Consider the following 23,703-nt stretch of genomic DNA (forward strand, 5'->3'; position numbering starts at 1 on the left):
GAATTAAGAGGACACCTAAAGTAGGACTGTCTTTACAGATGCCAAAGTGCTGTTGAGAACTGCAGATGTACATGCAACTCCTTATTGTGCAGGCTTTGACCCTGGACTCTACGCACATCATTGGTTCTGAGACAGATAAAGCTCTTCTCAGCTTATTAACATCATTTTCCAGCAAGACTGACCTTAACCTGCTGTCTTCATCTATTTATAGATGTGTGAACTATGATGAATCATACAGTTTCCAGTTCTGGTTTACTGACGGTAAGCTAGCGCTCAGGGTCAGCTATTACCTTGAGGATAGCAAGCTCCATCCCCACCAGAACTTTTTAACATGCCATAAAATTATTTCCATCTTGCACTAAGTGCAGACGGCACACATGCCAGCACAGCAACACTATGGAGTAAGGAGTGTATAGTGGAATAGCAAGTATACTGCACCTGTCTCTTGAGATCCCCACCAGATTAAAAGCGTTAGAGCCACCATGTATGTTGGTCTCAGTCTGTAGAAAAGGCTCCCTCAGAAAAGTCACTGCAGGTTCAGCCAACCTCTGCTTTAATCTTGTTCCACATCTACGTAAGCATGACTCGTCTGACTACATTACAGCTCCCTGCTCGTCCTGGCATGTCTTTAAGGTTAGAGAGGAACTTAAACCCTCAATTCCCAGCTCTGGTTACTCACCCCCATCTAATCATTTCTGCTTTGCTCTGAAAAAAAGGGGTATTTCCAATCACATTCCTGTTCTCAGAGTTACATTAAAATTCTGAGTGATGGCCACACTTCCTAGAGACTCTGAGATCCTGCTGAACAGCCCTGTACTGAAAACCAGCTGATCATCAGAAATAATAATGTGGCACTTTGGGGAAGGTGAAAGGTTAATGCACTTTGGAGGAGTTGCTGAGTGGCAGGAAGATTCTGGTTGAGCTGATAACATAGTTGTATGTTAAACCAGACGTACGGGCTCCTTCCTGGCAGATAGGTCCTCTCTGAGCAGTGAGAAAGGTGCTAATGTGCACAGCTTATTGAATGGAAAGAGACCATGGCTGAGGCTTGGCAGATAATGGTTTTTGAGGGCCAGCTTTTAGGCCCTCAGAGCTGTCATTTCCATTCTCTGTAGCAACCAGAGTAAATGTACTGTAAACAGTGATGGTGCTCCACAATGTATGGAGGAAAAGCGTGTGCTGCTGCCTCTTCTATCTCTGAACAGTTTGGTCCCTTGCTCTGAAAATTTGCACTTGGGAAATAATTAGATATTTATTTGAAATGAACCCAAGACAGGGATTTTTTATTTCATACGTAATTTTTTCATCTAGTAAATATTGATGGTGATTAAAACAGAACAATTGTTCTTACTAAAAAAAAAAAGGCGGGGGGACAATTTCCTTCATGGGTTAGTTTTATAATGCTCTCTGTGTTTTTCAGGTTTATATTGCTTGGCTCTATTCCCTAGCCTGCAGGTTTCACATTACTCAAATACTAGCAGAAGACCTCTTCAAGAGAGGACCATCCTCTCCAGGGCTGAGTAGCATATCTCGTTATGGATCAGAAAGAATACTTGAAAATCCACATGAAAACAAAGGTATGCACACATACTCTGTGAAAGCAAGCTGCTGAGAAATAGTGCTTGGGGTCCTCAGTGAAATGCTGTTTACATCCATGTATTTGTGAAGGATGCAGCCTAATTTAAAGGACTAATTTAAATTTAAATGATCATGAAAATATATCAAAAAGTCAGTTTAGGCAAGGGGCCATCAAGCACTCATCTGAAGACAGAGGGGATAAATAAGGGCTAGGGCATTTTCCTTTTTCCAGGGACAGGGAATCCCTCTCCCTGCCAAGGGCTGTCCTAGCCCTTGAGGCAAAGGCTGCCAGCTGGAGGCCCCAGGGCTGGAGCTGGTGTTGGGGAAGGCTCTGGGGCTGGCATTGGGGAAAGCCCTAGGGAGGGTGTTGGCGTGGGAAAGGGAAACAGGGATCTGGTTGCCCTGTGCTGTCGGCATCAAAGAGGGGACGAGCAGGACCTGCTGACCGGGACATTTTGGTCAGATAGAGCCCCCTGGCAGAGGGCAGTGGGGGCACTGGCGTGGGGCAGCTCCCCAACACGCACCGCCAGGAAGACACCTCAGCCTTCACACATTGCAGGGCACCGTTTGGGGGCTGCCCTGCAGATGCGCAGTGTGGGAACCGCGGCACAAACGCCTCCAAGCTGAGCGCTGCCAATCTGCCAAGCACCCAGCTGCTGCGGCGCGCCGCGGGACACCGACGTGGCCCCACAAGAGCTCGGGGCGGGGGGCGCCCACATCCAAGATGGCTGCTGCCTATTGGCTCCCCTCACTCAAGATGGCCCCAAGAGAGGCGGGGCACGGAGTGAAGCGCTGAGGTGGCGAGGCCGAGACGGCCGTGTTGCTTTCGGGCGGGAGGCCGGGGGGCGGCCGACGCGCGAGCGCCAGCGCCAGGCGGGCCGTCCCCGAGCCGCGCCGCGAGCCCCAGGGGCGTCCCGCCGGCTGCCCGTGGCGCCCAGCCGGGAGGAGCGGGCGGCGGCGGCTCGCGCGGGAGCGGGGCGCCCCGCCCGGCATGGTAAGGCCGGCGCAGCCGCGGGGCGGGGCGGGGCGGGGCGCCCGTTGGAGGGGGGGTGGCGGTTGCTGCGGTGGGTCGGGGCCTGTGGGGTGGTGGTTTATATCCTTTTACCTTTGATTGATGCGGCTGTTTATCTTCTGGGCGTAAGATGGGCCTTTGCGGGTTGCAGAGGGTGGGTGTACACGTAAAGTTATGTCGACTGCATAGAAGTAAATAGTGTAAAATGGGGGGCAGGTCTCGTTAAAAGCGCTATGGTGCCTTGTTAGTGACTCGTGGAATAATCTGGGTACAGTATCATTGTTTGTGGGTATTAAAGAGTGTCCTTGAAATGTGAGTATTAATGCTGTTCCATCTATAAAGTGCTATCAGATATGATTTTCTCATAGGAAGACCATTTTGAATCAATTTCAAGTATTTCCAGTTGTGTCTCTAGTGTAGTGTACTTGGGGTTTTTTTGTTTTTGTTTTTTTAGAAAAAAGAATTTAAAGTTCTGTGCAGAAAATATTTTTTCATTACATGACCCTAATATCCAGCAGGATGTAAATAGGCCAGAAGCTGTGGCAGGAGAAGTGCAGTTGTTGTTTTTCCTGTTTACTAGGAGTTCTGATATACAGACACCTAACTTTTTATTTATCTGAATTGTGTGGGAGTTTACGTGAATAAAGTCAATTTTCCAGATGATAAATACAGCTGAATAACTCCAATGGTTATTTATGTCCTCTTTTACCACCATGGTAGCTCATAGTCATTAATATATTTTTATCATCACAATATCCCTGTAAGACAGGGAGATGTAATCTGATTTCACAGAAAAATAACTGAAGCAAAAATCAAAAAAAGAAATCATATGTAGTCTCTGGCCAGTCAGAGAACTGAAACTAGGTCTTATGAGTCTAGGACAGTGAGTCTTACTGCCCTCTATCATGGCAGTTTCTGTATTCTCAAATATTTTATCTACTGTACTACAGCTTTGACTGTATAATCTCATCCTTTCAGTGGTTCCTTTTATCAGTCAGAATTCGGGGGGGGGGGGGGGTTTGCATTGCTGTTATGATCTACCCATGTTGGTCTTATTTTGCAAAGTTGCAGAGGTATTTGGGCAGTTTCTGCATGATTTTTGTTCGCTTGTTTTCTTTTTTCCTAACACCATAAATATTTTCAGTGTTCCCATTTTGACTTTTGCCAGGGCCCTCCATTGCACATATACATGCAGCTATTGTGAGTTTAAAAGAACACTCCCTGGGAAAATGAGTCATGTTAAGGAAGAAGTGTCTTCTTTTCTCTGAAGAGAAACTTAAGATCTAATTGAAAAGGCTTAGGGGAGATGAAGCAACTAAAGATTATGTGCACTTTGCAAAAAGCAGGGCATATGTATGTGAAAGAAATTGAATTGCATATTTCTGAAGAATTCTGTTCTCTGATCTGTTGTGCTGCCGCCTCCTCCTCCTTCCTCCCCCCCACCCCCCCGGCCAGTACTTGGGTGTATAAAACCACTGCACTTCAACTGCCTTCATTTCAAAAGGGCTCTGGCTCATAGAAATTTGAAAGTAGATGTGAATAGCTAAAGTCCAAGAAAAAAGTCTATTTTAGAAGTATTTACTGTTCTTCTTATAAACCCCGTTTTCCTGTTTTCATTTACTGTGTTAATTATCTTGAATTACAGACTTGCTGTTGACTGCCTCCTTGTGTCATAAAAGAACTGTGCTCTTACAGCATAAATATAAATCACTTCTTAGAGATTGGAAGCCACTATTAGGCTTTCTTTTTGAAAAGAGCTGGACACATTCCAAAAGCTGTATTAAGTACTGTACTCGAATTGAAATATGCTTTGCCTTTTGCAGTGGTTCTGTTAGGCTAATTATGTTTTTCCATAAATCCTGCTTACACGAGAATTCTCTTAAATACGCAGGCAAAAAAGAGTTGAAAGAACTTACAAACAAAGCCATAAAATGCAACATTTGGAAAAAATGTTGTTCTTATACTTAAAACTTCCTGCTGAGGAGAAATTGCCTCAGAGAACTTGCTGCTTTATTTCAGAAGTAGCTTCAGGGTACAGCAGAATGTATTTATTAAGGTTGTTAACCCATAACCAATTCTTTTTTGCTAGCTGGTTTCATGAGCAATAACTGCTTCAAGATGATCCATGATGATTAGTGGTGTCTTTCTCACAGCAGGGTGTGAACTCTGCCACCTCTCTGGAGAGGCTCAGAGCCTCAGAGAGCCTTTTTGAGGCTGTGAGAAAATATCAAGAGAGAGTGTGGAGCAGCAGAGAGTACTTGTCTTGCTGCATTGCACTTTTTCTGCCTTCATAACCATCCTGAGTCACCACTAAGGAACTTGTTACGCCAGACTGCCAGATTAGGTTGGCATATTTGAAGAACAGCAGCCGAGAGAAGTGCTGATCATTATGAGATTGGGTCGGTTAGAGTGATGGAGGGCAAAAGAAACAGGGTGCAACTCTGGGAATGCTTGGTTTATGGATGAAGTTGAGCACCAAAGTTGGGTTTATGCAGTCCTGGTTGTCTTGTCTTTGGAGATGGAGGGACAGAATTAAGCCTTATACTGACAGCAATGTTACTGTTATTTTTCCTATTCAATTATTAGTTGTTATTTCAAGCCAAGATTGACCTGTAATTCTTCTTACAATAAAATACACCCTTCACTTTGGTTCAATAAGTAAATGATTTACTGCAACATTTGTCATCCTCCTTCCGGTTGCTCTGCTTTGGAATTCCTTGAGCATCTTTTCTTATCATTAAGTTTTAATGAAGTATAAAGAGCAAGGCAGAAACAGCTTTCCTAATCCACTGTGGGTATGAAGCTGTCCAATGCCCTGTTTCCCCTGCTCTTGAGTAGAGCAGAATTTGTATACTGAATATATCCAGAGTATTAACCTCTGGATCTACATTTCTTCCTGCAGCTTGCAAGTGTGCTGTAGCATCTGTTATGTCTCCCCATAGCTGGTGTGCACTGATTAGGAATAGTTGTCAGATCTTGAGTTGCAAGCATTTTGAAGATGCTGCTTAGTCTCTTGGAACAAAGTGGTCAATTCACTGTTTCCTTTTATAATATCTGACACATTCAGACTGTGATCTGCTGTCCCCTATATGCTTCTGCAGTGTAAATGATAAGTAACAGATACAGCTTACAGCAGTTTGCAAAAATTCCAGCCACAATGAGGTGCAAAATAAAAATGCTGTATGCATTTACTGAAAAGATTGTCCTTGTTCTCAAGAATATATAAGGTGACTGTGTTATTTATTGTACATTTGTAAGCATTTGGAAATGAGCAGTCATTGGTAGAATTTAGATAACGCTATTTTACAGGCTCTTCTCAATTTCTAGCTTCTATGGGATATTTCAACACGTCTCTTTATTCTTTTACTTACTTTTCTGAAGTTTTTTCTATAATAACATTTTTGTTTCCTTTTCTTTGAGTGAACATCTCTGAACTCACCAGCAGTGAGGAATATGGGGTAAGGAGGTTCTGTACCAATCAGATGAGAAGGCTGAGGTCCCAAGCAGTCCCACAGATTTGGGTGAGACTTCTCACAGGATCTCATAGGGAAGAGTACTCTGGATCAAACTCTGAGTTAAGTACAAATATTTAAGGTTCTGTATAACTCAAATTTACAGACATTTTATGTCTTGTGGAAGTCACACCTGTCTCCTATGAACATGTCATGTGTACTGCTAATGGTGTCATTAGAAAGCCTTAAAACCAAGAAGTGTGTACAGTTTTAAAACTTTAAATACAGTTTTAAAACACGATTTGGGATGTCACAAGTTATGAATTACTGATGTCTTGCAAATTAAAAGATGATTATCCTTTGTGGCACTTGCTGCAGTAGCTTGTAATAGGAAGAGTATTCTCAAAACTATCTTTTAAGCTTGCTCTTCAAACCTATTCACTCTATATTATGTATTGTATTGACTTTGTGGTACTGTAAGTTGAAGACAAATTTGTCTTCTCACTCACACAGTTTATATGTGCTTAGGAATGTTTGTAATATAATGTCAGACTTGTAATTCAGATGAGAAATGATGATATTGCCTGGTGTAATTCTCCATCACCTGTTACTAGTGTGAGGATGAAGTACAGCAAGTCAAGCTTAAACAGAGCCTTATGTAATAGCAAGCTACTTCGGCTGTTTATTTTAGCTTAATGTTCCTCCCTTGGTTACAGAACTGTTGTAAACATGTGCTAAATAACAGACATTTAAAATATTATGCTAGATCAGGAGTACCAGCTTTGGGGGAAAAAATTTTCTTTCTAATTATAGTATATAGAGTAGGTGTATATATTTAGGATTCCCTACTCCTCCCAGTCCTTAGTGACTCTCTCCCTGTTGTTAGTGGCAGATGAATACAGACAACACAGTCTGTTCCTAATGTAGTCACTAAATAATTTATGTATGACTTTTATTATTGAAGTGTTGTTCGTCAGTCACTGGATGGGAATATGCGAGTTTATCGTCAGGATTATCACAATTTCTGTCCTGCTCCCTTACTTTCTCAGTCCTCCTTTCTTTCAGCCTTTTCTTCTTCTTATGTCTTCTATTGTCATTTCTCTGTGTTTCCTCCCAATGTACATAAACAATAACGGGCCTTTCTGTGGTCATCATCTTCTCCTTCTTCTCTATGTTATATCAGTGTCATATGTGACAAAGTAATAAATGGTGAGTAAGGTATCATTACGTTCAAAGGTCAAACTCCCAATAAGATGAACAGCAGTGAAGAAATCTACACCTCTTAGTCATTGCTTCAGGTCTTTTGCACATTCACAAAAGTGGCCCTGAATCACCGATACAGGTTGGGGCTGCATCTGGACAGTTGATTTGGCAATGGGCTAGCAGTTCATGCTCATTTGTAACAAATACTTAGCCTGTGTGGAAATTAAGTATGGTGGAAAAGTAACATATGGTAAGTGGACCAAGCTTTGCCGTTAGGAGAACCCTTGTTGACTGAATTATCTTCTAGTCAGGAATTTGAAGTGGATAGGATGTTTTTTACATGCCATGGCTCATTATAGAGAAAGGGGTATGTTAGCCACAAGAGACACAAACCTAAAATTATCTGCCTTGGGATAGGATTTTTTATTTATCTAGCATGAGGAGTAAATGCGTTGCTGTAGGGAGGTAAAGTTTCAGATGATGACACACAGCTTCAGTAGTTCACTAAATTCTCCCAGACTTCAGTACACCATAGTGGACTAAAGGTTGTGAAATCATGTGTGGCTGAAGCTCCAGAAAGCCCAAAGAATATATGCTGTAGAAGACTGCCAAAATGCAGGCATTGTGTTACATTGCTCATATGTAATGGAAATACTCACAGAGTTATGCTGTTTAGGACTAGGTCATGATACGAAATCATGCTAGTTACTTCTATTGCTTTGTTGTTAGATTTAAAATGCTGTTCATTGTGCATAGACATATAAAAACTGATGCATCATTGTCTGCAGTTAGAATAGTTCAATGCTACAAACTACTCCTTGGAGGTTGTTGTGTGAATGGCATTAAGCCTGTTGAATGGGGAGGGAGATGTTGAAGGGCCATTACAGTACGGATCGGGTCACAGAATTCACAGTTTCTCCCTCAAATGAAAGTGATTATATGGATTAGAAAGTAAGCTATCAGAGCTTGATACATGATTTCCAACTTGTTCTGGAAGGGATTTGAGACAATAGAGGATGAAGTAAGAAGATGAAAATCAGATGGAAGTAAAAGAGTCGCAGTGGAATAAGTACATTTTTGTCTATATGTAGATCTTGGTCTACAAGCCAAATTCTGGTTCCTTCACAGTTGGTGTATATCAGGATACCATGGAAGTAACTGCAGGTATTCCAGACTTTTATTGATTTAATTATCAGAATACAAGCTCCTCTGGTAGCCACTTTCATTCCAGCTGGCATATGTAAAGTCTAAGAGAAATAACACAAAGGCTGATTCTGTACTTCATATAAAACATGCAGTGAAGAGGCAACATACCACCAGCTTACTGTGGTACTTTTTTACACTCATTTTGCGTGGAAATAACTCAGTAGCTACACAGGCTCCAAGGCAAAAGACAGTTGGGGCTTCACTGTTTGAATTCATGTAGGTTCCCTGTACATTTGCTAATGAAATGAAAGTCCCTCACACAGACCCATGGTCAAGTATTTTACTACCTACCTTTTTGGAACCCCAGAGAGCATGTGCGCACACAGCCTCTAGCTTAACCCCCTGCAGCACTGGGTTTCAAGTAGCTCTCCCTTAAGGGTGAGATCTTTGGTATGGAGAACAGTGCTCCCTGCAGCTGGTCTACATCTAAATCTGTAAGGGGTGAATATTTCCTAAAGATGGAGAGAAGGGTTTTCAATGAGCACTCATCCTTGAAACCTTGCCTTAGCAACTGCTAGGTTGGGTTGCTACTGTCCATTAAGCTCTTGGGCACTGTACTGTCTGGAGGAAGTAAGGTAATGCGAGGTTGTTATATGGATACAACATAGCATGTTGCAGCAACACAGCTGGATCATTGGGACCGTGCTGTGCCAAATAGTTAATTGCTTTTTTGATATACCTGAGTTACACAAATACACCATTGGCGTACCTTTACTTGCTGCAGCAGGAAAACATATTTGTGTGTCACTGTTTCACCGCACCAGCCTGTGCCGTGTTTTGCCAGTGTTATTTAAGTGACTGACAGCTGACTGGGGGGGGAGGAAGAGCGTGGCCCCTCTCAGATAATCTCTCCTTGTAGATTTTTAACTGAACAATGCACCAAAAACTTGCATCCTGTCTCAGGAAAGTGAGAAGCTAGGTTTACTAAAATAGCTTTTGAAGCAATGAGGAACAGAACAATATCTCTAATATTTGTTATTCTTAGGGTGGATGTGTTCCTAGCTAGTTGGTTTTGTTTTAAGGGAGGGATCTTCTAAAGTGCTCAGTGTTGTCTGTGTTGCTGCTGAAGTCAATCCAAGCCTGGCTGCATATCTCCAAGGCCTCTAGTTCATGTGGAGCTTGGGGCTGTTTCTGCTGTCTGTTTCTCAAGTATTAATCAGGAATATCTCTGCTCAGCTCATTGGAGTAAAGACTGTTTTGTGTTGCAGTAAGCAAACAATAGTCCCTAGCTGTGTATGCTTCACTCATGTCCTTAGCAAGATAGGGTGGGATTATCTGATTGAGTGTAGACAGTTTACATGTGACCTAGTCCCTGTAGCCTGACTTCATATAGAACAGCAGTTTAGTCAAAGGTGTGCAAGCATAATTCCTCTCATTCTACAGTAGATGTATAAAATACATTAGATGAATTGCACCTCAGAACTGCTCGTTTCTGTCCATTCACCATGGCAGGAGCCAGTAGCAATGAGCTTGGAGGTGAGTCATTTACATTGTAAATGATAAATATTTTGGAGAGTGGATCCTGTCCCAGGTAACCACAGAATGATTTAATACAGTTGCTTTGAACTTGGGTTAAAAGGAACTTGGGTTTTTAAAACAGCTTGCAGCAACTCGCTGGCCATTGCAGTGGAGATGTCTTTAGGATTTCTCTGAACAGCACACTGAGAAAAGCAGAATCTGCCGTGTGGTCTTGCTGTGGACCCCCTAGGAGACAGTGATTTTTCACCTTAGAGGTGCCAGTTTCTTCACATTACCTAAGAGGAATCAGGATGACTAGCTCAGGTGTATAGCTCTATCTACTATCACAAAAAAAAAAAATCCCCCCAATAAAAGTGCTGTGTGTCTCTGACTCCTACAGATGTTTCCCATGACAATGGTATCTGGAGTTTGAGCTTTCACTGTTTCCTTGTCTCCATTTTTTTTTGAGGCTGCAGCTCAGTAAAAAGCATCCCACCAACAGTGACTAGTTCGGTGTTTCTTTTGCTGAGATGTAGCATGCATTGACTGGATTTATATAAAATATTCTGCCTTGAAGAGGTAAAAGCCCCCATTTTATCATTTCTCCAAGCTCAGTTACCTAGTAGGAGCATACTTCTAATTCTTCATTAATAAAACTTCTTAGAGTGGAAGTATACTAAAGGAGCTGTTTGCTGCTGAATAATAATAAGAGACTTAAACAAAAAATTGGACAATATTAATAAGCATCTGTTATTATGGAAATGTCTAAAGGCATCAGTAGGGCTTATAGCATCATTGTGCTTTATAGGCAAGGATAAATGAGCCCTCTTGTTACAGAGGTATAGATGTCGTATATGTGTTGGGAGAGGAAAGCCACAGAGCTCTCAAGCATCTGTTTTCTTGGAATAATACTTAGTGTCTGTATCTAGAGCTGGCTAGAAAATGCAAATTTTTCTTTTGAAAATGTTTGGGGAAAAACTGGTTTTGGAAGTCAGAAGACCTTTGAGCCCTGTATTTGTTGATTGAAAATGAGCAAACAGTTTTGAAATATTTTTCAAATAAAATACTATTACCTCCTCAATAAATTCTAGCTATTTCTAGATATGTCTTTTATTCTTGTATATTATCTGCATTTCTTTAAGTGACCAAATACAATAGAAGCTTACTAAGTCGTCTTATTAGCCTCCAGGTATGATTGTTTTCATGGAAGAAAAGAAATAAAAATGAATGAGATTTATTCACCTATTCTGGCACAAGGGACAGCTTAGTGCAGTGAATAGAGCTTGGGTGCGAGACTGTGAAAACATAGGCTCTATTTCTAACACGAGCTTGGAAACAGCTGGAGGCAACATACTATGCTTCAGTTCCCCTATCAATACAAGAGGTATGGGGAAAGATGCTTGTTTTTACTATAAATTGTTGTGATCTTTACTGTTGAAAAGTGTTTATAGGAAGAGTGTTTTATTATTAAACTGGACCAATCGTGTTACATTTCATTACTGTTACCAGATGTGCTACAGAATATTCACTCTGAAGGATTATGCTAGAGTGTAAATCTAAATCTGTGACAGTAATAAAGTAGCTGCCTTCAACAAACACACTTTAATAGAAGTCTTTGCTATGGTTTGTAAATTTGAAATTAGGGCACAGATCTCCACTGAGCCTTTTAGATGAGTGATTGATGTTATATATGAATGAAAAGATAACTCATGGAAGATGGAGAACATTCAAAAATCTGTCTATTTTTCTGGCAGGATGGAGAAAAAGAAAATTCTAATGAAATCCAAGGTTGCTGCTTCAAACCTCTTACGGGCACTGCATTCTCTGTACCAGTTTGGTCACCTCTGTGATGTGACAGTTCACACAGAATATCTAGGAATTCAGGAGGAGTTTCTGGTGCACAAAGCTGTCTTGGCAGCTTCCAGCAATTATTTTAAGGGGCTTTTTCTGCATGATGAAATGTTGGATACTAAGAATTGCACAGTGACTCTACAAGACATTTACACGGAAGAGTTCACCTCCTTTCTGGAGTTTGTTTACACTGCAGAGGTAGAGATTGAAGCAGAAAAATTGCACCGGATGAAAGAAATAGCTGAAAGGCTGGAGTGCAAGGATTTGCTTGATATTTGTGAAGAAGTGAAGGCAGAGGGCAAGAAAGGTTTAGATTTTAGCCTCCACCTGAAAGGACAGCGATGTGAAAATGGTGGATCACAGTGGACTCGCATTCAGCAAGAGGAAGACCGCACACTAAGTAACTCTTCCCAAGTTGTGGCTATGCCCATGCAGAGGAAACTTTGGCATAGGCAGAAACATACAAAGTTGCTGGCTGGCTATGAACTCATTGAAGGCCAACCAGCAAATCTTGAGCAAGCAGGCACTGCTTTTCCAGAATCAAAACCTAGGACAGCAAAGTTACCAAAATGTAACAAGACAGATACCAAAAAGACAATCAACATGGACATCATTAGTCTTGAAAATGAGACTAGTCATTCTCTCTTAAGTCAGACTGACTCAAAGGAAGCCTGCATAGTAATTAGAAACACACTGCCTGAGCAGTGGGAAGATGAAAACAGTTTAATTTCCAAACTTGCCAGTAAAACTGGACATAGGAAATCATTGCGGCATGTGGCAAAAGTCTTGCCACAAATTGCATGTGAGAAGTGCAATGAATCATTCCATTTCATCAAGCAGTATCGGTCACACATGGAGCTCAAGCATGACATTAATCTTGCTGTCAAGTACAGCTGTAACGTATGTGAGCAGCTCTTCTCCAATCACCGGAACCTCAGGCAGCACCAGCTTACTGTTCACAGTGATGAGCGATGCTTCTCCTGCATGTGCTGTGACAAGAGGTTTAAGCGTCAGAAGGACATAAATGACCATATCCGGAGAGTGCATGAAAAGAGGCAGGATCCTCAGGCTTGCCCATACTGTGACAAAGTTATCAGTTCCAAGTGTGGCCTGACAGCCCATGTACGAACGCACACGGGAGAGAAACCTTATAAATGTGAACAGTGCCCTGCAAGCTTTGCTCAGAGATCTGCTTACAATACTCATGTAAGGTACAGCATTCTGTGTGTGTGTGTGTGTGTGTGCATGCAAGAAAATGTTTGTTCCTGGGCACCAGGATAAATGTGTTTTTGAAATCTTGATTGCTTCAGTTCCAGAAGTTCTTGGACCTGATCAGAAGTGTGTTGAAATCAACACAGATTTTTTCCACTGACTTCATCAAACTTTCAGTCCAGAATACTGTGCTGAGGTTTCCCAAACTGCATCTGGAATTTAGATGAGTATTTCCTGTTGAATCAGAGAGGACTTGTGCAACCAGAACTCTTGAGGTGATTTTTTGCAAGTCTCAGATTTCTGTTTTTAAATAGGGGCTTGAAAAGAATTGGCATCTGTTTAAAATGAACAAGAAAATGCCCCTTCCATAAATGAAAGGGCAGTCTGGTGCTTTTCAGTATGTTTTTCATGGGCCAAGTATCCTGCATGCCGTTTTGTTAGGTAGCATGAGCTTCTATATAGGCTTAACAAGTAATGCTTGCCTGAAAACAAGATGTTGAAATTGCACAGTGGTTTCCAGAGCTGCAAAAGCTACTGCACATGTCAAAAGCCTCAGTACCCTCCCTGTGTGGTATAGGAGATGTATGGCATTTTACTGGATTCCAGCTTCCCTTTTAAAAATGTCTAAAAATCATTGCTAGTTCATTTCAGTAGCCAAAAGAATCTTCCAGATATGTCTTGAGTGTAATGGATATAGCTCTGACTTTTTGCCTCATCTGTAGGCCAAGGTTTAAAAGTGAGAACTTACCTGTCCCCATTATTTTCACTGAGGCTTTAATATTTAGAAAAATGTCAGCATTAACTATTTGACTGGCAGCCACTGTGTTGTATGGAAGGCGTGAGACTTATTGCAGCAAAGACAATAGATAGAGAGTGTAAAGAGAGAGGGAAGGGATGGGGGAAAGGACAGGGGATGGATAGATTGGGAAGGAATATAGTGTCAGTATATAAAAATGACGACACTGGGTCAGACCACGGGTTCAGCTAGCTCAGCATCTTGACTGAATAGTGATTGAAGCCTGGAGAAAGAGCGTAGGAAACCAGGCATGTATACAGCAATATTTCCTGCCTTTCAAGGAACTAGCAAAAATGCAGAATGATCTGCACTGAAGATGCCTGTGAGTCTCCACTGTCTTCTCATTTGAATGAGTAAATCTAAGCAGTATCTTTCTGGATGCTGTTTTAGGCTGTGGCTGATTTTCACTCAAAGCAAAAATAAGGTCCATGTGGCATTTACTAAATCCCAGCATTGAGAAATAGCTTTACATCAGCTTTTTGTACCTTTGCAAACCATTCTTTCCTAAGGCCAGTTCAGGGCTAGTTTAGCCTCTTTCATTACTTAAAACAATTGGAGGTATCCTTGTGCTGTGTTGCATGAGAACAGCACCCCAAGGCTAATAGCAGTGGATCTAACGGCAGTGATTTAGCTGCCATTGTACGGCCAGGTTAGAGCAAAGGGAGCAAGATCTGAGGAACTCTTTGCAAAGCTAATAAGACATGACCCCCTCTCTCCCTCCAGTTCTCTAATTGGAACTTTATTAGCAGAAAGAAGTTCTTTGCTTTCCAAGACATTTTCAGAATATTGGGAGCTCAGGGGAAAGTAAATTAGGTTCCTTTCTTCCTTTATTTTCTTCTTGAGTTTTCTCCCCATAGTTTAGAGAGAATAAAACATTTCTTCCTTCCTGGAATGTGTGACCAGCTTCGGTAGCAGTTTCAAGGATTGCTTCTGTAATCTAGGTGATGTGTGTGAATTCTTGCTCACAATCTGCTGTAAAATACCCTTGTTTCATTTTGTGTAGATCCCCAAGGTGAAGCATGAAGGAATCTGAGTTTGCAGATTCCCTCTGCAGAGGCTGCACTGATCCCTGCTTCTTTAGCTGAGAATTGGCCCTGAGAGTGGCAGAGGACAGTGACCTTTTGCATTCATGAGTAGAGCTGTAAAAAGCTGCTTTGCTTAACAGCGTTTGAATTCTTGCAGTATCCAGCTAAGGGACCTCATTCCTGATGTGCTGCTTCTCTCATTCCTCTGCTCTTCCCTCCAGATCGCGATCTTATCCTCACATCATCTAGCTTCTTGAAGATTCATTCCCCAGAGGATGACCTTATTCTTATAATTGTATCTGATATTAGGGCTCCTTCTGACATTGAAGCTGCAGCCTTCAGCTTCCACAGCTGTGGGAAGAACTGTGGGAAGTGACTGCCCACATAATTAGGAGTGTTACTGAATGTGACTTTTAGACATGTGGTGATGCACTTAATTCAACTAAACACCAAGCAAACATGTATTTCCCAGACAAATTTCTCATCTTTTCACATTACTCTCAAGGTATTAAAGTTTATAATGAAGAGACGAAGCCCCAGCTTTGTCCTATACATAAGCACCCTTGTTTCTAGTGAGAAGAAGTTCTAGAGCTGAGCAGTGTCTGATACCTCCTGGAGAAATCACATGGTATGCAATGAAATCCCTAATATTTCAGTTAAAGAGACACATCTGTCTTTTTCTCAAGTAACTGCAGAATCTTGCCTGTAGTTAAGCAGTATTTGGTCCATTTCAAAAAAAAAAATCTTCACTTTGTGGCCCTCTTTGACCTGTAGTTCAAATCTGTGTTTTTCTTAGTTTGAGAGCTGTTTAAAAAAAAAAAAAAAAAAAAAGTGTTTCTAAATCAAAAGCAGAAAGTAGAATTGCTTGTTTAAGGAGTAACTAGAGATCAAAGACTGCATATGTAAAGCTGTGACACTCCTTATTTATTGATATCCTAGAATGGTTGAGGTTGGAAGGGACCTCTGGAGATCATCTAGTCCAACCCCCCTGCTCAAGCAGGGTCACCAAGAGCACATTGCCCAGGATTGCGTCCAGACGGCTTTTGAGGATCTCCAAGGATGGAGACTCCACAACCTCTCTGGGCAACTTGTTCCAGTGCTCAGTCACCCTCACAGTAAAGAAGTTTTTCCTCATGTTCAGACGGAGCTTCCTGTGTTTCAGTTTGTGCCCGTTGTCTCTTGTCCTATTGCCAGGCACCACTGACAAGAGTCTGACACCATCCTCTTTACACCCTCCCTTCAGGTACTTATACACACTGAAAAGATCCCCCCTCAGTCTTCTCTTCTCTCTCAGCCTTTCCTCATGTGAGAGATGCTCCAGTTCCTTGATCATCTTAGTAGCCCTTTGCTGGCCTTGCTCCTGTGGCTCCATGTCTCTCTTGTATTGGGGAGCCCGGAACTGGATACAGTATTCCAGATGTGGCCTCACCAGGGCTGAGGAGAGGGGGAGGATCACGCCCTTCAACCTGCTGGCAATGTTCTTCCTAATGCAACCCAGGATACCATTGGCTTTCTTGTCCACAAGGGTGCATTGCTGGCTCGTGGTCAACCTGTTGTCCACCAGGTCTCCAAGGTCTCTCTCTGCAGAGCTGCCTTCCAGCAGGTCAGCCCCCCAAATAATCAAAACCCCCTGATAATAATCTAATAATAATAATAATCAAAAGTTCACCAGTAGGACTTCAGCTGTATTTGGAAAAATGCATCTGTTAGTCTCCAATCACAGAAGCATAGAAATAAAGTCCATAAAAGGCCTATAAGAGGTTATACAGTGCATCCATATACACTGAGATGGTATCAGCTGTACCTATGTTATTCCCACAGATTTTTGTCTAACTTGTTCTTAAAACCTCTGCGGTGCATGTTCCACATCCTGACTAGTGGTAAGCATAGTTAACCAACATAGTAGATTGTTTATAAGGAATTCTGCTTTATTTTTCCAGGTAGATGTTTAATCTAAATTTCCCTTGTTTTAAGGCCTTAACTTCTTGTCCTGTCTACTGCAGTCTTGGAGGAAAATTTACAGTCTGTGCTATGTTATTAGTCAGATGATAAATATGTATACCTGAGAGTCTCCATCCTTGGTGAACTCAAAGACCTTAAAATTTTCTCTGCAGTCTTGTCAGCAAATGTCTAGTGTAACATTCATTGATGGCTGGAAAAAAGAGAAAACCACTCTTTGAGCAATGTTTTTACAAAATAATTTGCATAAGACATTTTAATTTTCTTTGTTTATCGGGGCCAACACTCTGCAAAATTTTCCTGGTGTTTGGTTCTCCAGACACACTCTTAATTCCCTAAGTGGCATGAGGAGCAATTAAAGAGAAACAACTCTTCCTCTGAGACGCACAGGTATGAAGCGAAACAATTAAACATATTAAAGTTGTTCTCTGTTGTTTGTTTTAACAGAAAAATCCATGAATCTGGGCAAGAAAGGAAACTTATGCCAGTCTATTGGATGGTAGTTCCACCTGCACATAGACCAACTGCAACAAACTGTGAAAAAGATTCTGGCAGAGACATGTGGGATAGGGCACTGGAGGCTGAACTACAAAGGTGTGCAAAGCACAGAGAGGCCACCAGTTGTGAGGAAGAACCTGCAGGTTCATCTGTCACTGAAGCAGATTGTAGCAATGATCAAGAAGAAAACAAGCTGAAATATAAGGAAGCTGAAGGAAGAAGGGGAAAAGGGAATGAAGAAGGGAAGGAAGATGAAGGTGAAATGAGTGTGAAGGGAGAGCAGGAGGGAGATTCTGAAGCAGGGTGTTCAGAAGTCGAAGACGGTAAAGACAATGAGGAGGTCTGTACTGAGGAGGAGGATGAGAATGATGAATATTCTAATGAGAAGGAAGCTGAAGAATATAAATCAGATGAAGACTTTAAAATAAAGAAGGTAATTAAAAGTGGGGTGAATAAGAAATCTGCCTATGTAATAACATGTGATAAATGTAATGAGCAATTTGTTTCCCGAAAAAAGTATGTGGATCACTGCAGAGATGTTCATCAGTGCTTGCCTGGTAAAGTTTATCGGTGTGACATCTGCAGCAAGTCATTTGCTAGTTACAACAGCTGGAAAGAGCACCGAGCCTGTGTCCACACTGAAGAAAGGCAGTTTGCCTGCACCCTTTGCAATGCTACTTTTAAAAGAAAGAGAGATGTGAGAACACATTATATGCGGAAGCATGAAGGCAGAGTCAAACGCCCTCTCTGTTCTGTCTGTGGGAAGATCCTCAGTTCCCGAACAGCACTAGTGTTTCATATGCGGACACATACAGGAGAAAAACCTTACGAATGTGGCATTTGTCATTCAAAATTTGCACAACCATCACAGCTTAAGATCCATACCAGGTCAGCCTGAAGTACTGCTTCTGCCCTTACTACATCCTGCATGCACAGTGTACTTCAGCACTTTTCTCCTCTTCTGACTTCCCAATTCTGAGTCATTCCCCTTGAATGTCCTTCTAACAGGAACTCTGGAATATAATTTGATCTGTCATATCTGTAATTAATTCTTTTATGTAAAGGCTTTGTCTGCATCTGGTCATTACATCAATTTTGGCAGGGATTTTGAAAAAGGCTCTCCATCCAAACTTATAAGCAAAAACCAACTGTTTGAAATTGAGACTTAAAAATAAGATGGTGGCCTTCACTGATGTAAAGCAGCACAGGCTGAAGAATTAGCCCAGGACCTCAGAGACCAAGGTTTAGAGCCCTGCTCTTTCTTTATCACTCTGAGCAAGTCATCGAGTGTGGGAATTCATTTCCCCTATTGTATTTAAAAGCCGGACATCTCATCTGGGCACCCTCTATAGTCATTGGAGCTAGATTGGATGTATTACTCTCTGGCAGTATTTATGTTAAATGCATCCTATCCCAGGAGAATATGAATCATACCATGGAATTTCCCATCTATCTCTAAACAGGGAGTCTCACAGATAGCTTAGAATAGGGCATTAACTGTTGGAGGGCTAAATCAGGTGAGAGAAATCCCATCATTAGACTGCAGACCCATAAAATGGGGACAGTAGTTTTTCTCTAGGTGTTCTTACAACGATTCAAAAAACCTGTGAGGTATGCTGATTCTGTAGTGGTAAAATGTCTGAAATATTAAGATACCTGTCAGCTGAAAAACAACAGAGCTATGCTCACTTACCTCACTGTAAAATGTGACCTGAAAATTCAGAATAACACCAACAAAGCAGTGACACATGGGTTTGTGTTCAGTAACTGGCTGTCTCCAATTTGCAGCATTTTGCCCAGCGATTCAAAATCATGCATTATTTTAAACATCGTACAATCTGGGTTGGAATAAGGAAAGTCAGCACAGTATGAAGATAAAATGTTAGGATCCCTGGCTCAGACTTTCCCTGGTTTGAGCTAGTTTAAAATCAGGTTTCCAGCATGCGTTCTGAAACACAGCTTACCTTTCTGTAGTGCCTGTAGTCTTAAAAATGGGAACATCATACTCTGCTGAAAATTGCAGGCCAAAGGGTATGGGGCTGAGGGATTTACAGAAGCCAATATGGCTCAGAATGTCTGAAGAGATCTGCTGTTGGCATCATGCCGGAGACAATCTGGATGTGCTTTCTGTCTTAACACAGCAGCAGCTTATTATCTTCCCCACTTATGCCTCCAATGCTTATGCTATGATCTATAGCCTTCAAAAGAAAAGATAGGTTTTGCAGGGCCTGAAAGTGAGGTAAAGTAGACCCTTAAATGGAAAACAGGGAGTGACAATGAATTTTTTGAAAGCCAATATTGCAGCCATGATCAGTCAGCTAGCTTAGGACTGTAACCAAAATTCACTGACAAAACTCTGCTGACCCTAAGAAGCTGTACTGGATTGCATTAGCTGAGAACAAATGCTGGGATTTTGTTTTGTGAGATCAGAAATATCCATCAAATGGATACCTGCTGATTTCAGTGGTTCATTTTTCTTTCAGAGGCAAGCCCAACAGTCTCTTGTGAGTACCTCTAAATTAATTGGTATCTGGAGTATCACAGACAAGTAGAATATGGGCCTCAGCTGACAGCCAGAATAGGACAGCGTTTACCATCTTTTGGCCATAGTTTGAGGCAGGAAGGGGAAAAAGGAATGGCTTGGAGCAAAGTGTGGCTTCACCAGTCCCCTTAGAGGACCCGTTCCTCAGTTGGTCTGACAATTTAATGGAGCTACCATCTTTCACTCCATTTGAAAACTAACATATTCAGTCCTAAGTAACTATCCATGCTAAAACTTCCCCTGCTTTTTTTAGTGAAGAGGAATGGCTTAGTTCTGTTATAAAGCAACAGAGAGTTACCCACTGGATCTGGGTCTGCAGAAATCGTTAGTGTAGCACATACAGCAGTAAACACTCCATTTCCTGACTGAGCAGAACATGATTTTTTGCAGTTCCTTCATTTAAAATATGCAAGTATGCTGCCCATAATGTGCAGAATATAATTTTAGATGCAGTATTTTAAGAACAGCATATAAGAACTATTTTCTCAATAGTCATTTGTGTTTCACTTCATTTAGGTCCCATACAGGGGAAAAGCCATATATTTGTGAGGAGTGTGGGGCTTGCTTTGCTGATAAAGGCAAACTCACCGGCCACAAAAGGACCCATACAGGTAGGCATTAAACATCCCTTTTTCTTCTGTCTGGTCCTATTGAGTACATCCACAGAGGAAAGAACCAACTTGATTCCTGTTACTGCCTGAAAAGAACTAACAGGGAGTTGAAGATACGTTTTCGTAACTCACAAGAGAGACTTCAGGTATCAGGAATGAACTTTCAGGGATAGAAAGACATTTGAAAGGCAACTTTGAAGTACAAAATTGAACAGAAAGATAGTATGGAGGACTGGAGAGTCCTGTGCACTGAAATAGTAATTATGGGGTGAGTGAGTGAGGTCACAAGGGACGCAGGGTACACAAGAGGGTTAAGGACAGAATCAAGGGATAAACAAAGCCATATGAAAGTCAAAAAATTAAAACTTGTATATAATTCTGGAGGAGAGAAATATTCAAATGTGTTAAAAACGAGGAGATAAACATGCAGGAAAGAACCTTTTAAAACTTGGTCAGGAAGAAGTTACAGGGAGAAACTAACGAAAGAATTTAGAATGCCTTTTCCTTTCTACTCAGGAGAACGCCTTTTTAAATGTGATGTGTGTGGAAAACACTTTGCTACCAATGAATACTTAAAATGCCACAAGCGATGCCACATGGGTGCGAAGCCATACAAATGTGAGGTTTGTGGGAAAACATTTGGATTGAGAGCCTCGCTAGCCCAGCACAGTAATGTCCATGCAGGTAATGAAACCAATTATGTTATGGAGAATATGGAGAATAAACAGCACTGGAAGTTTTGGATATGACAGTTTGGGTGCTAACTTTTTATTCCAGAACCACTTTATGAGCTCCTTGAATTAGGTGATGAGGAGAAGCAGGGTTCATACCAATCCTGACGTATTAAACCAGGACGTGATACCATCTTGTATCATATCATATCTTGTTTATATATAGGTAGATATTTTTATATATCAAACTGGATTGTCTCTTTTGATGCAGGGTGGAGAATACATGTTAACTGGACCAAATGTACAGTGAGGAAGATGACTTACAGACTGTGAATCCCCCTAGAAGGCCCTGATTCTGCAAATGTTTTTGTGCTTGTTCCCCTCAAAGCGTGGCTAAAACAGTCTGGGACCATAAACCCCTCCTGTTTCTCTCCTCCATGGCAGTCAGTGCCGGAAAGCATAATGTCAGAGCAGAAGTCAGATGACACTTGCCCAGAAGACTGAGGCCTGTTTTGTGCTGATAAAAGATGTTAGAGCAGACAGCTATTATAATTGCTGCTATTTGTCCTGAAAGATCAGGGAGCTGTTTTCAGGCTTTCCTTCACAGCCAAGGAAGACTAGGAACTTTTATCACGTAACTTTAGAAACCAAGGCCTCAAAGCATGGATCTTCCTATGTACACCACTTTATTCCAATACTGTTCTTTTCAAACTTCTTGTAGAAAGTTCAGTATACTGTTTTTGTCCATTGAAATCAGGACCAAAAGAACCTGTCTGAAAAGTCTGAGATTCATTCCCCTTTTGTTTTCAGAGACCCGTCCATACTTCTGTGAACAATGCGGAAAAACATTCACGCAACAAGGTGCTCTGCGACGCCACCAGCGTATTCACACTGGGGAAAAGCCATACAAATGCAGAGCTTGCGAGAGAACCTTCACAGATATGTCCACCTTGCGGAGACATGTGTCGGTAAGCTGCCTCCCAAATATCTTTTTGGCAATCAAAGTATGGTAGTGATGTTTAACTATGGGCTACACTGCTCTAGCTGAAAGAAGTTTCTTTGCTTACTGAGGGTTCATATGGGTGCTTAAGTTCTGATCTTTATGGAAAGGAAATTATAGGAGAATGAAGATTGGGGCTGAGAGATTAACCTACTAGCTAGGTATGGCTTTTAAAAATACATTTCTGAAGTGTGCAGAATTTTCCTCAGTGAAAGAGCACAGCAGTTCCTACAGTCAAACCAATCATTTCCAAAATAATTGTATCATTGTTTTCAAAGGAAAATCTAATCTTAGGAAAACATATGAGGAAGGACAGTGGCTATTTAAAATGTTTACTACTAATTTAACAAATAGGATACTATCACGTTTTGTATTACTAAGGTTTCTTCAGTCTTTTAAGCCTCCTATTGGAGATAGAAAGGTCGTAACGTGATGGTTTACAATGTCTTCATATTGTACATGAATATGATTTTACGTATTTTCAGAGTTCCAATACACCAAAAAATGGACTGCTGAGAATAGCTGTTTTCAGAGACCTTTGGATTCTTGAAGTGATTGCCAAGCGAGAACATACAGGTTTTTTTCCAAATGCAAGTTTTTAAGTCTAAGGTTTGCCCATATACTAAAAATCTACTTTCTTTTAGAAGTGCTTCCTGGCAACAGAGACAGAAAAGCAGGCCAGAATTAGTAAAACAAATCTGTTCTTATATTTCAAAGTTCAGCTTTTGCTTTGCTTGCGTTAGCACATTCAAGCACAGTATCAGAAAGTTAACATTAACACTGTTAGATTTTGAGCTTGATTAAATCCTCAGTTGTTAAGAATACTGTGAGAAAAATTTCATCCAAAATCTTTTCTTTTTCCCCTTTATCCTAGATTCACGACAGGAATGCTCACTGGAGAAGTTTCTTAATAGATCTTACAACCAAAAAAGACCATAATTGGTCTAAAATAGAAACATTATCAGAAGCCTGTATGGGTGAAGACTCAGCACCTGAAATTTGGTCAGTTGACCAAGGTAAACTTTATAAACCAGAAAGCATTATTCTTAAAAAAGTAGAACACACGCCATCTAGCGTTAATAATCCACAAGTCACTGATCATTCTGTTTTATACCTATAACATCAGTTTTTCACCAGAAAACTGTACAACCTCTCCATGTTATAATAGGCTAAACTATTTCAAATCTTTGTTTATTGTAACTGCCTCATTAAGCTATTAATATAGTGCAGTATCTTATTTATACAAGTGGTCTGAAATTATATACATTGTAGTCAGAGACAGGATTCATAATTCTTATGAAAAGAATGTCAGTTAAGATTTTAGATATATAATTTTATTTTTTACGAAGTCTTGAATACATCATATGATAAAATATGTTTATGAAAGCGTTTTGTGTTTGCATGTGTGCAAATATACACGTATTGTTCTGTTACTGCAAATTACTGTCTCTTTTAATAAAGCCATCTTCATAACATAAAATGACCATCCATCCTCTAATTTATTTGCATGTATTTGACTGTAGAATATTTTCCCTGATAAATATGAAACTTGCTAATGTTGCTGTGGAATGTTATAAACTGACTAGAAGTTAAATGCTTAACTGGTGATACAGCTGTGGTGTATATTGT

At 41.0% G+C, this 23,703-nt stretch overlaps 1 protein-coding gene across 10 annotated transcripts; it reads left to right on the plus strand.

The window, feature by feature from the left end:
* Positions 1–207: 207 nt before the first annotated feature.
* Positions 208–23,686, plus strand: LOC112986669 (GDNF-inducible zinc finger protein 1-like). Of its 10 annotated transcripts, XM_026106046.2 has the most exons (9): positions 208–261; positions 1,421–1,577; positions 6,011–6,164; positions 11,664–12,971; positions 17,200–18,138; positions 20,309–20,403; positions 20,920–21,087; positions 21,885–22,042; positions 22,949–23,686. In XM_026106046.2, exons 1-9 carry the CDS (start codon positions 223–225, stop codon positions 23,192–23,194), a joined length of 3,264 nt encoding a protein of 1,087 aa, XP_025961831.2. In that variant the 5' UTR covers positions 208–222; the 3' UTR covers positions 23,195–23,686. The 10 variants fall into 10 exon arrangements, with proteins under 10 accessions (XP_025961831.2, XP_025961833.2, XP_064365970.1 ...); XM_026106048.2 differs by lacking the exons at positions 208–261; positions 1,421–1,577 and adding an exon at positions 2,329–2,572; XM_064509900.1 differs by lacking the exons at positions 208–261; positions 1,421–1,577 and adding an exon at positions 2,329–2,572 and having other exon boundaries at positions 6,011–6,048.
* The last annotated feature ends 17 nt before the right edge of the window (positions 23,687–23,703 follow it).

This window comes from Dromaius novaehollandiae, chromosome 3 (genome assembly GCF_036370855.1).
Source record: "Dromaius novaehollandiae isolate bDroNov1 chromosome 3, bDroNov1.hap1, whole genome shotgun sequence".
Lineage (NCBI taxonomy): Eukaryota > Metazoa > Chordata > Aves > Casuariiformes > Dromaiidae > Dromaius > Dromaius novaehollandiae.

Bases quoted from the DNA above. Each gene is read 5' to 3' on its own strand.
- LOC112986669 (XM_026106046.2), top strand. From the start codon at position 223: ATGATGAATCATACAGTTTCCAGTTCTGGTTTACTGACG. The intron at 1,578-6,010 runs GTATGCACACAT...CTTTTCTTTGAG, and splicing joins AAATCCACATGAAAACAAAG to TGAACATCTCTGAACTCACC. The intron at 21,088-21,884 runs GTAATGAAACCA...TTTTGTTTTCAG, and splicing joins GCACAGTAATGTCCATGCAG to AGACCCGTCCATACTTCTGT.